At 42.2% G+C, this 16,749-nt stretch overlaps 1 protein-coding gene across 1 annotated transcript in view; it reads left to right on the forward strand.

Moving 5' to 3' along the window:
- Nucleotides 1–16,749, forward strand: part of npc1 (NPC intracellular cholesterol transporter 1) — a 54,958-nt gene that overhangs the window by 35,783 nt on the left and 2,426 nt on the right. Inside the window, exons 12-24 of the mRNA XM_062980443.1 lie at nt 1,913–2,102; nt 3,983–4,165; nt 4,894–5,008; nt 5,735–5,862; nt 5,948–6,088; nt 6,990–7,079; nt 7,266–7,456; nt 9,148–9,263; nt 10,492–10,621; nt 11,840–12,040; nt 13,361–13,592; nt 14,699–14,812; nt 15,933–16,095. Coding sequence (XP_062836513.1) covers nt 1,913–2,102; nt 3,983–4,165; nt 4,894–5,008; nt 5,735–5,862; nt 5,948–6,088; nt 6,990–7,079; nt 7,266–7,456; nt 9,148–9,263; nt 10,492–10,621; nt 11,840–12,040; nt 13,361–13,592; nt 14,699–14,812; nt 15,933–16,095 — 1,994 coding nt within the window. The remainder of the gene's footprint in view (nt 1–1,912; nt 2,103–3,982; nt 4,166–4,893; nt 5,009–5,734; nt 5,863–5,947; nt 6,089–6,989; nt 7,080–7,265; nt 7,457–9,147; nt 9,264–10,491; nt 10,622–11,839; nt 12,041–13,360; nt 13,593–14,698; nt 14,813–15,932; nt 16,096–16,749) is intronic.

The following is a 16,749-nucleotide window of genomic DNA, read 5'->3' on the forward strand; positions in this document are numbered from 1 at the left end:
CGCTCCAGGGAAGCGGGGCCCAGTCCCGCCCAAACGCTACCTCGGGCCTTGGGCCGGGACGCTCGCTCGCCCGCTCTTTCCGAGGCCGGCAGGCGTCCCCGGGCTCACCTTCTGAGGATCTCCGTCCAGACACGGGCCTCGCCGCGGAAGCACGTGGGTCGCGCGTGGAGGCGAGCGGCCAAGATGGCGGAGTGGCGGCGAGGGGGCGTGGCCTGGTGAGGCGGGAAAGCGGCGCGCGCTCCCAGAAGCCCCGCAAGAAGGGGCGGGGCCGGCTGGGTTGAGTGGCAGCTTGGCTCCTCCCACCCGGGGCCCCCAGAGGCCATCCAGCCCGACCCGCTTCTGCCAGGAAGCAGGGAAGCCGCGTTCAAAGCGTCCCAGACAGATGGCCGCCCAGCCTCTGCTTCAGAGCCTCCGCCTCCGCCACACTCTGCAGCAGGGAGTTCCACTGGTGAACAGATCTTTCTCACCGCGAAGAAGCTTGTTTGTTTATTAATATAATATAATTTATATATATAAAAGGGTGATGGAATCGCGGCCCTGCTCCCCGGTGGCCGCGGTGGGTCTTCGCGTGGGAAGGGGGGGGCGGGCCCAACTTTGTGGAAGCCCCCCCCCCCCGACCTTCGGCTTTGCAGGGCTGAAGGTCCAAAAAAAAAAACCTTTGGGGCCTCGTGGCCTCCCTCCGGCTGGCGGGAGGCTGAGGCAGCTTTTTTTTTGGGGGGGGCGGCCTCCCTCCGGCCTGTGAGGTATGGAGGAGGCCGCGGCGTGGGGGGGTCTTCACGGGGGGGACGGCGGGCCCGTCTTTCTGGAAGCCCCCCCCCCCCACACACACACCTTTGGCCTGAACGCAGGGGAAAAAAACCTTACTTTTGTTGCTTTGCTCAGTGCCGCGATTCCATCACCCTTTTATATATAGAAAGTATTAAAATGGGTTGGATATTGTAGAAGGTTGGAGTGGAGATAAATGGTTTGGATGATGGGCGGGCGCTAGGACCCAGGGGACAGCTTTTTCCCTTTGCCTGCCTTCCCTGTTGCCGGCAGCCATGAGGGCTTCTCTTTTCCCTCCCGGGCATGGCTACCGATGGGGCGTTGTGGGTTCTCTCCATGTGGAGGTGCGTGAAGGGATTTTGTGTTGTTTCAACCTTAAGGCATGGATGATGGGTTGTGTTGTCCAATGTCGAGGTTGGGGGGCCCGTAGTTTAGTTGCTTTGCTCGGTGCCCGAATTCCATCACTCTTTTATATATATAGACTAGCTGCGCCCGGCTACGTGTTGCTGTGGCATTGTCTGGTGGTGAGAAATTGTTGAGGTAGTGATGGTATTGAATGTCTATTGTATGGTTGTCTTTATGTTTAGTATGCACACTGAAGTGGATTATATGGCAGTGTAGAGTCAAGATAATCCAGTTCAGTGCAGATAATATAAGATTCTAAATGGGTTATATGGCTGTGTGGAAGGGCCTTGAGTCTACACTGCCATTAATCCAGTTAAAATCTGATAATCTGTGGAAGAGGCCTAAGTGAGGCCTAATTGTGCCTGTCCTCTGGGCTGAGGAGGTTGCTAGGAGACCAAGTGGGCGGAGCTTAGCCTTCCAACTGGCAGCAATTGGATAAAAACTATTATTCCTCTCCCTGTAATTAGGACTTTATTTTTCTTTTCTTTTTTGTTGTATCAACCTAGAGCCGTGAATGATGGGTTGTGTTGTCAAATTTCGAGGTTGGGGGGCCTGCAGTTTTGTTGTTTTGTCCGCTGCCCTGATGCCATCACTCTTTTATATATATAGATAGATATTGTCTTCAGCATTAACAGAAAAGCAGCATGGTGTGTTCTAACCAACATAGGAAGGCAACACAAGGGTTAAAACACTTAAATATTATCTGGCTTTCTCAGACATCACTTTCCTGTGTCTTTTTCAGGTTCATCAAGTTCGTGAAAAACTACAGCAACCCAAATTTAACAATTTCCTTTACCACTGAACGCAGTATTGAGGATGAAATAAACCGGGAAAGCAGCAGCGATGCTAGTACTGTTGCCATCAGTTATGTGGTCATGTTTCTGTACATCTCCTTAGCTCTAGGACACATTAGGAGTGCTTCCCGATTCTTGGTATGTATGTTTATAATGGTTGAAAAGCAATTTTATAGCAATCTAGCTTGGGTACCTGGTGTTGGCCAGGTTATTTGAAAAAGTCAATTTTTAAGTGTACAAAATGCATAAGGTTGTGGATGAACTTCAACTGACATCATGCCAGGTTAACCCCAAAAAACTTCACCAGTACCCAAAGTTTGTTACTTTGGGCAAGCTAGCTCTGGGTGCATCATCGGTGGGGTTCAGTGTGCTCTCTGGCTGTAGGTAAACTACAACTCCCACTACGGTGAGTCAGCCCCCTCAAACCCCTCCAATAAGTTGAGTTAGTCATGGGGGTTCTGTGTGCCAAGTTTGGTCTATGTCCATCATTGATGGAGGTCACAGTTTCTCTGATTGTGGGTGAACTACAACTTCCAGAAAGGAAGGTCACTTCCCCCCAAACCCCTCCAGTAATCAAATATCGGCATATCAGGTATGTGTGTCAGGTTTGGACCAGATCCGTCTGTGCTTGGGTTCACAGTGGTCTCTGGATATAGATGAACTACAACTCCCCCCAAATCAAGGAAAATTTTCCCCAAAGACTTCCAGTATTTTTTGCTGATCATGGGGCCTCTATGTGTCAAGTTTGGTCCAATTGCATCCTTGGTTGAATTCAGAGTGCTCATTGATTGCAGGTGAACTATTAATCCCAGAACCAAGAACTCCAAAATGCCCAGGCCAATTCCCCTCAAAACCTACCAGTATTCAAGTTTGGGCATATCAGGTATGCATGCCAGGTTTGGCCCAGATCCATCATTGTTTGGGTTCATAGTGTGCTCTGGATGTAGGTGAACTACAACTCCTATAAATCCCTCCAAAGATCGCCAATATTTTTGTTGGTCATGGGGGTTCTGTGTGCCAAGTTAGTTCCAGGTCCCTCGTTGGTGGAGTTCAGAGTGCTGTTACATTGCAGTTGAACTATACATCCCAGTACCTACAACTCCAATAAATCCTGGTGAATTCTCCCCAAACCTATCTAGTATGTTCAGTTGCTGATCAATTCATCTATATGCTGTGTGCCATAGAAAAGAATAGAAAAGGGTTATGGGAGAGGCAGTGGGCAGGTCATGCAAATTCCACACCAATTGAGAGAGTAAGGAACCATGGGATGTCTGGTGGAGGAAAAACAGAAAATCTAGGAGGAAATTGTCCCCAAATTAAAGCCTTCACTTGGGTGGTGGGCAGTATGGTGTTTGTGGAGGACATTGGCAGGCTCTTGGACATGTTCATGGTGCTTGCTATAACCTGGAGGGAGGGCTATTGCTGTCTTCTCGGTAGTGGAATCTATAGCTATTTGTGGAATGGGAGCCTTTCTGAGGAAGTGGCCACACATACATACATATTTTCACTTTCATTATGTGTATTGATAAGGACCTGAAACAATGTTTACATCGTCTGCTGATATTTTAGCTCAGATATGTTTTCCCTTGTCTTACGTTTTAACTTTTGTTTTAGGTTGAGAGAGAAATTTACTAGCCATTCATGCTCTTAATTTCATCCCTTTCTGGTATTTGTGGCTCTGAGTGTTCTTTGATTGTATCTCTCATAATCCCTCACCATTGGCTATATTGGCACATGGAAGTTGTAGTCCCCACGCTGAAAAAAAAAAACCCCTTCCGAAATGCCTCTGTTGCTAGTTAAATATATTTTCAGATACTACAAAGTTAGCCTTATATTTCTGCCTCCTGGGCATTTTTCTCTTTAGGTTATTTATGAGGCAGTATTTCACTTAATTTCAGACTAAATCTTTCCCTTGTCTAGCAAAGAATAACTAGAACTACATTGGAGCAACTGTAGTGTTAAGCAGTGATTAAAAATGATGACTATATAAATGTGTGATTTGTTTCTTCATTTATTAGGTGGATTCAAAAATTTCCTTGGGCATTGCAGGGATCCTGATCGTACTGAGTTCAGTGGCATGTTCTATCGGTATCTTCAGCTATTTCGGAGTGAGCTTAACACTGATTGTTATTGAAGTCATTCCATTTTTGGTCCTGGCTGTTGGAGTGGATAATATTTTCATTATTGTTCAGACATATCAGGTATTTTGTTTGTTTGTTTGTTTGTTTGTTTGTTTGGAGGAGAAAGAGGCTGAAGCCTTTATCAGTTATTAAATCCTTGTTGACTGTTTGTCTAAGTGTCCTCCATCTGTTCCCTGTGCAACAAGTTCACCTTCCAAGCAGTTAGATAGCAGAATAGTTAGGTTCCTGCACCACATGTACACACATACAAAAGAAAACAATTCAACATGTTTCAGCAAATGTTTAGGTCAAAACTAATAGATTGCACATGTCAGCTTTGCATGATTAAAACATTTTGAATGTTTTAGAAACTGCTTGAAGGCTTGATGTACTACTATGCTTTTTAACATGTAGAAGTAGTTGGTGAAGGGAACTGATCTGCTTTCCCCTTTTCTCTCTCTCTCTCTCTTTAATGCTGTTCCTGCTTGTAAAGGATTTTGGAAGTGGCTGCTGTTTGCCTTTTCTATTTTCAGGAAGGATCAGTTTGCATACCATCCCATTCTTTCCCAGCTCCAGTGTTATTGCAGTGTAATTCGGCACTGAAAGTTTGTATTTTCCCAGTCCTCCACCTTCAAGTGCCAATGCTGCTAAAACAAACCTCCAGTTAGAAAGAGAAAGGGGGATTGAACAATTGTAAAAAGGTTTTATAAAAAGGAGCCTTACTTTTAATGGTATGTCTGTATTTGTTATGTAGATCTTCGAACAATATTTGCTAGAGTTAATTCCTAACAAGATAATTCCTATTTCAGAGAGATGAGCGTCTTCAAGGTGAAACTCTAGATAAGCAGATTGGCCGTATTCTTGGAGACGTGGCTCCTAGCATGTTCCTTTCCTCGTTTTCAGAAACTGTGGCTTTTTTCTTGGGTAAGAATTCCTTATCTTTCTACATTTGTGGTTTAAGCTATTCTGACAGACCTTTGTTCCTGTCTAGTGTTATGAAAAGGTGAGCACTTGATTATGTTGCACGTGAGTGTTCTGCTTAATTAACACAATTCTTCTGTTTACGAAGGCATTTACGATAGCACTCATTCTATCGAGAACTGAGTACACATGCAGATAATTTATTTGAACATTGTGCTATTACAAACCAGATGCAAGTTCGTTACTTGCCAAATCTTAATCTGGTAGAGAATCTTTTATTAAATGCTCACAATGTGCTAAATTCTAGCATGCAATGTTTATCTTTCTCCAAACATGTCACAGGTTGATAAGGGTAAAAAAGAGTGTCTTTTGGAATGAAATTATTTTCTGTTTTTCTTACAAAGCACTCAAGATAACAGATACAGATGTATTTTTCACTGTTGTATCTACTCTACTAGATATACTGTTAGTGTGGAAGTGATAGAGAGTGGTAGGCCTATGGTCTTCCATTGTGTTTTCTTGACTCTGTAGTGACTTAAACTTCAATATCTCAAGTCTTAAGATCATTACAGTGCCACCTATACCACGTCAGAGCAATTCTGCTGTTATTGTATCAAAAGTTGTCTTGAATGTATTGTTCTATTAAGCATTCATGATTTGACATAAAATCATATCATCTGTGTAAACATAATGCATTATGTCCTTCTGTTTATTTATATCTTCTTCTAGGGAGTTTGTCCACTATGCCCGCTGTCCGTACTTTCTCCCTTTTTGCCGCGATGGCTGTATTCATTGACTTTCTTCTTCAGATTACATGCTTTGTAAGCCTCTTGGGCCTGGACATTAAGCGTCAAGAGGTAGGTTTATGGTCACCTCTTGCATCTGTTTTGAGTAAATTGCTACACTGGCATCATATTCATTTTAGGCCTTTTTATGTTTCAGAAAAATCGATATGATATCCTGTGTTGTGTCAAAGGCAGTGAGGAAATCAGTAACGTTCCGCATTCTGAAAGCATGTTGTTTTTATTCTTCAAAAACATATATTCCCCGTTTCTCCTAAAGGACTGGCTGAGGCCCATAGTGGTATGTATACCTTCCCCCTCCCTTGTTTTAAGTAATTACTACAAAGTCATCATGTTTGAAACTGAGACTGGCTATATGTATCTTAATGTATATATAAAAATATTCCCATAGCCAAGCCAAATGTTATTTTTTTAATTACAGCCATTTAATCTTTTAATTGTTCAGTAATGTATATTATTCAGATGTACATGCTGTTGTTAACTACTTACTTAAAACTGTTTATTTTTAATGTCATTAATATTTAAATATATTTTATTGTTCATATATTTTTAGGTTTTATGTTGCAATATATTGGTTTTACTGTAAACTGCTTTACATCTCATTTTTAGAGAAAAAAACAGTATAAATAAACATTTTTTTTCTGTGTCAGGAGCAACTTGACAAACTACAAGTCGCTTCTGGTGTGAGAGAATTGGCCGTCTGCAAGGACGTTGCCCAGGGGATGTTGATGTTTTACTATCCTTGTGGGAGGCTTCTCTCATTTCCCCGCACGGGGAGCTGGAGCTGACAGAGGGAGCTCACCCGCTCTCCCCAGCACAAGGGTTTGACTCATTGTGCCACTGGGAGTTCCTTAAATAATAATAATAATAATAATAATAATAATAATAATAATAATAATAATAATAGCAACAATAATAAAAACAAATAATAAAAACAAAGTATGGATCGTCGATGTTGCAATCCCAGATGACAGCAGAATTGATGAGAAATAAACGGAAAAGCTGACGCAATACGAGAATCTAAAGATCAAAGTGCAGAGACTCTGGCAAGCCTGTAATGGTGGTCCCAGTGATGATCGGCACACTGGATGCAGTGCCTAAAGATCTTGGCCAGCAGTTCATTGAAAGAGGGAAATGAAAACCATTTTTATGAGTTAAATCACTTTTTCTTTGTTTTTCAGATATCCATATTTGTGGGAGTGCTGTCATTCAGCATTGCAGTTATGAACAAAGTAGAGATTGGTTTGGATCAGAGGTTATCAATGCCAGATGTAAGTGGTTTTCATGTCTCCCCTCCCTCTCCATTTTCTTTCATTATGGTAAAGAAAACCTATCGAAAAGTACTATCATTCTCCCCTGTGAAAAAGTAGTAGTGTTTATATTTTTGGTGGTGAGATGGGTATTGCGGTGTTAAAATATTGAGGCATTTTAATTTTTCCCCCTTTTTAATGAACAAGGACTCCTACGTGTTGGAATATTTCAACTCTCTCAGTCGGTTCGTCCACTCAGGCCCTCCCGTCTACTTTGTGCTGGAAGAAGGGCATAACTACACCACTTTGGATGGGCAAAACATGGTGTGTGGCGGGATGGGATGCAACAACAACTCCCTGGTACAGCAGCTATTTGACGCAGCAGAAATCAGCAGCTAGTAAGTGCTCCCCTTTTTCATAAAATCCTAGGACTGAAAAACAAATAATTTGTATTTGAATTGAACCAAACTCAGGTTTGGAATTTTGACTTCAGAGCCTGCTGTTTTGGGGCACCGTCTACATTTTTTTTTACCGAAGTGAAAAGAGGTGTAGTGAAATCGATTCATTTACTGAACATCTGTCCTGATCCAATGCACAAGTTAGAACAGAAATGGCATACTTTGGATGTTAGAAGGGCAGTCAAGATACACACACACACACTGCAGTTCAGAAAAACTGAGGCTTTCTTTGTTTCGTTCAGTCCTCATATGCAAGTTCTCAATGGACATCTGAATTAGTACTGGATTAAAGAATGTATTTATTTGTGTTATGATTTGGATAAAAAGCCAAGCCCTCAAAATGCTTGGCCAAATTCAACATGATTTATGACACATAGTAAGTAATGCATATGCAGTTAGAACATCCTTGGAAGACATTTATAATGCCTTCAGTTGGATTGAACTATCAACCTTTGTATGGCACTATGAATTGTATAGGTACAGGTCTGCCTAAGCAGCATTTAGTCAGTTCTTCAGGTAGCATTGTCTTAGAAGGGTTTTCTCTCTCCCTGTTAAAAGGGCTTGAGTAAATCCTATTAGTGAGTGGATTTATCCTTCTGTGTCATTCCGGGAATTAGAGGCTGTACTTCCTGTGAAGGCTCATTCTGGAATGGCCAGAAGAAGCAGTCAGCACTTCTCCTATGTATATATCTTAAAAATTACAGAACATAATAAAAACATTGTAAGGTGCAACAGACGAGCATAGGTTTAATTGGATAGGACTTAATAATAATATGGTTGGGGTAGGAAACTGAAAGAAGTGTGTAGACTCCAGCCCAGTTTAACCTGTTAGAGCAGGCATGGGCAAACTAAGTCCTGGGGGCCGGATGCGGCTCCCTGGGTGCTTACCTCAGGCCCTCTTCATTTTCCCTGTCCTCTTGGCAGGACACAGCAGCCTGCCGCATCCTTATGCCAAAAAGATAGGGAAAGAAGGCAAGTAGGAGCTGAGGGCCCTTTGGAGCACTCTCAGCCACCGTGTGTCTCGACCTCCTCCTGACATAAGTGCGGTACAAGTGGCCCCATCCTTATGCCAGGAGGATGGCTTGAAGATGGAACACAGTGGCTGAGAGCCCTTCAGAGCACTCTCAACAGCCACCTGTCTTGCCGTCCTCCCGGCCAGAGGACAGCCCGAGGATTGGGAGAAGAGGATGGGGAGGGGATTGGAGGGGGGATCGGGACAGTTGCTATGAGTAGCCCCATCCTAATGCTGGGAGGGCAAACTGAGGATGACCCAGGCCCTGCCCTGCCTCCTCTTGGCCCTACCCTCTCTTGAACCCTTTCCCTCCTGGGCCCACCTCACCCAGTGTGTCCCCAGCCCCCCTCCCTCCTGGCCCGACCGTCCTGGCCAGACCCGTGGTACGGCCCCAAGAGAAAAAGGTTTGCCCATGCCTGTGTTAAGAGAGTGGATTATTCCTCCCATCCATCTCAGAATGATGCTTTGTAGTAAGAATAACCTTTTGTTTTCACCCCCCACCCCCAATCTCTTATTGAATAATGGTTGGAGTGTGATTGTGTGTGCGTAACACTCACAGAATAGTGCCCTGTTTTAAATGCTTACGGAAAATATTTGGCTCTTTGTTTACACATTGCAGTACAAGAGTTGGCTATCCTCCTTCTTCTTGGCTTGATGACTACTTTGATTGGGTCAAACCCCAGTCGTCCTGTTGCAGAGTCTATAATGCCACTGAACAATTCTGCAATGCTTCAGGTACAGTGAGTTTGCTTTAGTGTTTTTACTTTTGCAAAATAAAATCCTGCTTTCAAACTGAGATATTGAGCCTTCTGGTTGCCAGCCATGCCTCCTTGCCCAAGTTCACATATCATAAACTGGACCATGTAATATTTTGAATATTCCTACTCCTACTCAATTTCAGGCATCACCGGCCTTTGAAATATTTTGGACTAACCTCTGTGATGAGCCCCCAGTGGTGCATCAGATTAAACTGCTGAGTTTCTGAACTTGCTGACTGAAAGGTCAACAGTTCGAATCTGGGGAGTAGGGTGAGCTCCCGCTGTTAGCCCCAACTTCTGCCAACCTAGCAGTTTGAAAACATGCAAGTGTGAGTAGATCAATAGGTACCACTCCAGCAGAAGGTAATGGCGTGCCATGCAGTCATGTAGGCCACATGGCCTTAGAGGTGTCTACGGACAATGCTGGCTCTTTGACTTAGAAATGGAGATGAGCACCAACCCCCAGAGTCGGATACGTCTAGACTTAATGTCAGGGGAAACTTTTATCCTTTAACTAACCTCTGTGAAACATCTGAACATAAATAATTAGCATTGCACTCACAGAGTCTGAAATTTTTCAGTAAAATTCAGTAGTTAAACAGACAAAAAGTCTAAGTCAAGCTAAGGTATGCTTGTAATTGAACAGCTTCTTGGGTGTCTTTGACGCAACAGTACCCTGTTTCCCCTAAAATAAGACATCCCCAGAAAATAAGACCTAGTAAATGTTTTGCTAAATTGCTAAATATAAGGCCTCCTCTGAAAGTAAGACCTAGCAAAGATTTTGTTTGGAAGCATGGCCAACGAACAGAACACCAGAGCATGCAGGATTGGTAAATGTACCTACCATAGAGTGTTGTACATGGAAATAATGGTAGTAACAAGACATTCTTGATAGGATTCACAGTTTGTCTGGTTATGCTGGTTTGTGATGACAACTACTGTACAGTATTCAATAAATGTTCATTTTCTTGTTCAACAATAAATGTGAATTCTTCTCCATGGAAAAATAAGACATCCCCATAAAATAAGACCTAGAGCATCTTTGGGAGCAAAAATTAATATAAAACACTGTCTTATTTTCGGGGAAACACGGTAAGCATCTTGATGTTTGCCCCCCAAAAAATGATATCTTCTAGATTGTGAAACCTAAATGTGTGGGTGGCACAGAGGTAATTCCTTGGTTTCTTTCCCATATTTGCTTGCAGTTGTTGATCCCTCCTGTGTCCGTTGCCGTCCACTAACTCCAGAAGGGAAACAGAGGCCACAGGGTGAAGAATTCATGAGATTTCTCCCCATGTTCCTCTCTGATAATCCTAACCCAAAATGTGGTAAAGGGTATGTATTGCTATAGCACTTAAATAGATATAATTTCTGGATAAAAAATTCAGTCATAAAATAATGTTTCTTTTTAAAACAATTAAAATTATTTTGCTATTTTTTTCAAGCTACTGTAAATGTCACCGTCCACATACATTTCTGATTACGGCACTTCACATCATGCATCTGAGAAAGTATCTGTTAAAGTGGTATCAAACTGCATTCAATTCAACAATGTAGAATGAATGCAGTTTGATGCAACTTTAACTGGAGAGCTCAGTGCTGTGGAATCATAACAAGGTCTTTAGCTTTCTCTGCCAAACATTGCTGGTGTCTCGCCAAACTACAAATCGCATAATCCCATAGATCTGAGTTATGGCAGCTAAAGTGGTGTCAAACTGCATTCCTTCTGCAGTATTTACAAAATCTTATGCTTACTCTCTCAGTCAGACTCTAAGGCCCCTTTCATACAGGTGAATAAAATCCCACATTATCTGCTTTGAACTGGAATATATGACAGTGTGGACTCAGATAACCCAGTTCAAAGCAGATATTATGGGATTTTCTGCCTTGATATTCTGGGTTTTATAGCTATGTTGAAGAGCGCTCAGGTGCTATAGGGTCCTTTGGCCTTTCTGATTATAATTAACTTTGGTACAGAGTTGCTTTTAGCTTAATTTTAAATACATTTATTTGCATAAAACACATTTGCCCTTCATTCAGATCCCCTTCTTTAAGACTTTGTAACAAAACAAACAAACCCTACTTGGTGCATAAGTCTCAGGGGAACCTCTTTCAAATTCTGCTATCCCATACTTTTGGATGCCTTTGTGATTTGTTATTTCTAAAGTTCCCTTCAAATTTTATTCAGTTGGATCTGTGCCATTGATTATTGTCTTTTTTCCATTTGGATAAGATAAATTAGATATTAGTACTCTCGAAGAAAATTGCAGAGTCTCAAGAGTTGGAAAGAAGTTCTTCATTGTCTCCCGTTCCCTTGCCCTGATTTTATTCTTCCACGCTTCCTTCCTTTTTACCTTCATAAGTGGCATTTGTTTTCATTCCTTGTCAAAACATGTCCAGATTAAAAAGGACCTGTCTTATTTTGTCCTACAGAATAGTATATCATATTGTACTGGAGGTTAGTGAAGACTCCAGTATGTCTTGTGTTATTTGTTTGCATTGAAAAAGCTGCCAACCATCCCGCTGTGTTTTTAATGGCGCCTTTCTTTACAGAGGACACGCTGCCTATGGCTCTGCAGTGAACTTTATAAACAACAATACGGAAGTTGGAGCTACTTACTTCAGTTCTTATCATACAGTGCTGAAAACGTCAGCAGACTTCATTGATGCTATGAAAAAAGCGCGGATGATAGCCAACAATATTACTGAATCCATGAGCCTCAAGGAGAAAAACTATCGAGTGTTCCCTTACAGGTATAGCAATGTCTTCTTCAAATCATTTCTGCTAATGTTTAGAAGGCAATGTTCATAGTCTTGGGGATTATTTTCATTTTGCTCTATCTATATGCAGGTGAGTGTAGGATCTTAATTCCAACCTATTAATTTAGGGAACCTTTTCCACTCCAGAGCCACTTGGGAATGATCTTCAGTTAATGAGTGTGTGATTAACAATGTCTGGAGGTTTTCCTCCCATCTTAACTTGATTACTGCCTTGGAGTGTGGTGGAAGCTCCTTCTTTGGAGGCTTTTAAGCAGAGGCTGGTTGGCCATCTGTCGGGGGTGTTTTGATTGTGCTTTTCCTGCATGGCAGAATGGGTTTGAGCTGGATGACCCATGCAGTCTCTTCCAACCCTATTCAATTATAACAATGACTGTGCTATTAACAAAATGGCGACATGCTTGTAAATGGCATCAATTGCTAAATTATCCTGCAGGGCCAGGAATACACATGTCAAAAGAACTTCAAAGCATACTGGCAAGGCAATTCCAAGTATTGGAACTGAACATGCTACTGTAGAAATACAGAAAATGCTGCCTTTGGGTATTAATGTATTTTTGCAGCCCTTGAAACTACCCAGCAGCCCTTTCTCTAGCTTCAAAAATGGGTGAATTGTCTTCATTTTAAATCTCATAGGTTTCTGGGACAGGGGAGGGTGCACTTACAATTCAGAATAATCCTTATCTTTCAAAACTTAATGTAGATTTATTTCATGGAATAGAAAGCTGGCTCCTGGAACCATCAATTTTCTTTCTCCTGTGCTGTCGAATGACAGCAAGCATTGTTTGTAAATTTAACAAAACATTACACACAACTCTTCCTCTGCATTCTATTTTTTCTGCTGTATTTTAGCACTTGGGAGCCTCTGGTGGCGCAGTGGGTTAAACCACTGAGCTGCTGAACTTGCTGACTAAAAGGTTCGCGGATCAAATCTGGGGAGCGGGGTGAGCTCCCGCTGTTAGCCCCAAATTCTGCTAACCTAGCATTTCAAAAACATGCAAATGTGAGTAGATCAGTACCACTCCGGTGGGAAGGTAACGGCGCTCCATGCAGTCATACCAGCCACATGAGCTTGGAGGTGTCTGTGAACAACACTGGCTCTTCAGGTTAGAAATGGAGATGAACACCAACCCCCAGAGTTAGACACGACTAGATTTAATATCAGGGGAAAAACTTTACCTTTACTTTTATTTTAGCACTTAGAAATGACAAGGCCTCTGTTGAACTATGCTGCTTCATTTTTTTTCTGTTAACACAGCTAAAACTATTTTTTTCCTCTTTCCCCCCTCTTTATAGTGTGTTCTATGTTTTTTATGAACAATATATGACCATTGTCGGCGATACCATCTTTAACCTTACTGTTTCTCTTGGATCGATATTTCTGGTAACGATGGTACTCCTTGGCTTTGAAATGTGGGCTGCCGTTGTCGTCTCTGCCACAATTGCGATGATTTTGGTCAACATGTTTGGAGTGATGTGGCTCTGGGGCATCAGCTTGAATGCTGTTTCATTAGTCAACCTTGTCATGGTAGGTTTGCCTACACCTTCCTTTCACTGTTAAGATGCCCTCAAAAAATCCCTTCCCAGAATTATTTCACTCCTTGATGAATTATTATCAGCAAGCTTAGATCTGTCAAATTGGAATGTGCAAAACAACAGAAAGAAGCAAGAATTTCTCATTCCCTGATCTCTTCGGTTTTTAAAGTCCAGGTTTAGAATTGAACAAGTAGGTTTCTCCACTGATTTCTAAGGGCAACTTTGTTTATGTGGAGCTGTCGTGGCGCAATGAGTTAAATCTTTGTGCTGGCTAAACTGTTGGCCTGAAGGTTGGTTTGCTGACCTGAAGGTTGCCGGTTTGAATCCGCAAGACAGGATGAGCTCCCATCTGTCAGCTCTAGCTTGTAGGGACATGAGAGAAGCCTCCCAGCTAACACATCCCAGAGTTCCCTTGGCATCATTTCTGTAGATGGCCAGTTCTCTTACACCAGAAGTGACTTGCAGTATGTTCTCAAGTTGCTTCTGGCAGAATTAAAAAAAAAGTTCAAGCCTTGAATATATACTTTAAATATAGCTTCTCCTGAGCCCTAGGGGAGTGGCAGCATATAAGTTTAAATAATAAATAAATAAATAAATGTGCTCAGGACTTCCTCCCTATTCCCCAATGCGACCTAAAAAGCAGCTCTCCATATATTGAAAACATGGAGTACATGGAAAAAGAAATGATGCACGTCTTGTCATCTTACAGTGCTTACTCAAGACATAAACCCGTATTAACTGAGGGATAAACTCTCTGCACTGAAAATTACACAGCTGATCTAATGCAGTAGTGTCAAACATATTGCCGTCCAAGTGTTTTGGACTTCAGCTCCCAGAATTCCTGACCATTGATCAAGCTGGCTAAGGCTTCTAGGAGTTGGGAGTCTGAAACATCTGGAGGGCCACATGTTTGACACCTCTGATAAGCCCTAGATAGTAAATATTTTGATTTGAAGCCATCATTATTAACAGTAGAACACATTTCTGCATAAAACTGCATAGGATTCGCATGTGCAATTAATGTTGTCTTTGGATGCCTTGACCTTGATAAAATGTTCTGGTAACCCATGGCAATTCCCTGTGCTGCCTTCTTTCCAGAGTTGTGGTATCTCTGTCGAGTTCTGCAGCCACGTGGTGAGAGCCTTCACGATCAGCACAAAAGCCAACCGAACTGAGCGCGCTCAGGATGCCCTGTCCCACATGGGGAGCTCTGTAAGTATCACTTTGCGCCCTGTTCTTGTTGGGTAATTTCAGAAAGGGGGGAAAGACATTTAAAATGTAAAGCAGCAAGAACAGCCCGGTGGCACAATGGATCAAAACCCTTGTGCCAGCAGGACTACTGACTGAAAGGACAGCAGTTCGAATCCGGGGAGTGGGGTGAGCTCCTGTCTGTCAGCTCTAGCTTCCCATGCAGGGACATGAGAGATGGTACAGCATCCAGGCACCCCCTGGGCAATGTCCTTGCAGATGGCTAATTCTTTAACACCAGAAGCGACTTGCAGTTTCTCAAGTCACTCCTGACACGAAAAAAGCAGTTTTCACAGATCAGAAGCTTCTTAAATGTTGCAGTAGAGCGAAGGAGCATCAGCAGTTACAGGAACAGAGTCCAGCTTTAAAAGTTATGAAATACTTTATTCAAAAAGAATTACATTTTTATATAGGAAGGTTTGGGCCTAGCTATCTCTCTCTGGAGACATCTTGCCTCTCTCCATGCTCACAGGAGAAGAACAAAATGGAGGACTTGGGCTTGCCATGCAGTCTGGAAACTTTGAATAAAAAGAGTTGTGTTCCTAAGAAGTATCAGTCTAATGTCACAAAGAAATAGGAGATAATAGAAAGGCAGACAGGCAGAGAACAATGAGGGAAGGGCTTTCCCTGCCAGCTAACTCATCTGCCTATCTATTTCCTTGATGGAGGACTATAAACTTATCCAGGATGTGGTTGAGTTCCAACAGTTCTGTCATGAGAGTAAAACAGGCTTCACACTCTTCCTTGCAGGCATATAAACAACATAAGGGATACAGATTGCATACTGCTCTACAAGTGTATAGAAATAGGAATTGGGGGGGGGGGGGGGGTTGCACCTGAGCATTTCTTCTCCAAGTAAAAAGGGAGAGAAAGGCTAACAGCAGTTTCTAATTTTCCTGCAGAAGTCTTACTTGGCCATGCATGCTAAAGGGCTGAACTCCTGTCAAAACGTGTCCAGAAGGTCCTCCTTGACGTTTTGCCGATGAAGAGCTAGCCATGCATGGCCACAAAGTTGTAATTCAACTAATGACGTGCCTTTCATTTGCTGTGCTGCACATAACAAACCCTTTTAACTCCCCAACAGGTTTTCAGTGGAATTACACTCACGAAATTTGGAGGAATAGTGGTGCTCGCTTTCTCAAAATCCCAAATTTTCCAGATCTTCTACTTCAGGATGTACTTAGCTATGGTACTACTTGGAGCAACACATGGACTAATATTTCTTCCTGTCCTGCTAAGCTACATAGGTAAGGCTCTCCTATTTGCTATGGTTAAACAAACCGACATGTAATTTGGCTTCAGTCGTCATTTTAGCACTACGCTGCATTGTAGTTTAGGAGTTTAGACTGGCTTCCAGCACTCCTTGTGGCTGCAACACAAGGTTAAAAAGCTTTTGATTTTGTTGAGGTACCCTCATTTTGTTGAATGGCAACTTGCAGTGCCCAAAATCAAGGAGTTTGTATTTTAATTAACATTCACATTACCGTACTTGCCTCAGTTTTTTTTAAAACTACAGTAGAGTCTCACTTATCCAACACTCGCTTATCCAACGTTCTGGATTATCCAACGCATTTTTGTAGTCAATGTTTTCAATAAATCATGATATTTTGGTGCTAAATTCGTAAATACAGTAATTACAACTTAACATTACTGCACATTGAACTACTTTTTCTGTCAAATTTATTGTATAACATGATGTTTGGGTGCTTAGTTTGTAAAATCAAAACCTAATTTGATGTTTAATAGGCTTTTCCTTAATCCCTCATTATCCAACATATTTGCTTATCCAACGTTCTGCCGGCCCGTTTATGTTGGATAAGTGAGACTCTACTGTATTACCAAGTTTTTTCCCCAAGTTATTTTTGCATATGATTGAACTTCGTATTGTTTTGAGTAAATAT

This window comes from Anolis carolinensis, chromosome 4, assembly GCF_035594765.1.
Source record: "Anolis carolinensis isolate JA03-04 chromosome 4, rAnoCar3.1.pri, whole genome shotgun sequence".
NCBI lineage: Eukaryota > Metazoa > Chordata > Lepidosauria > Squamata > Dactyloidae > Anolis > Anolis carolinensis.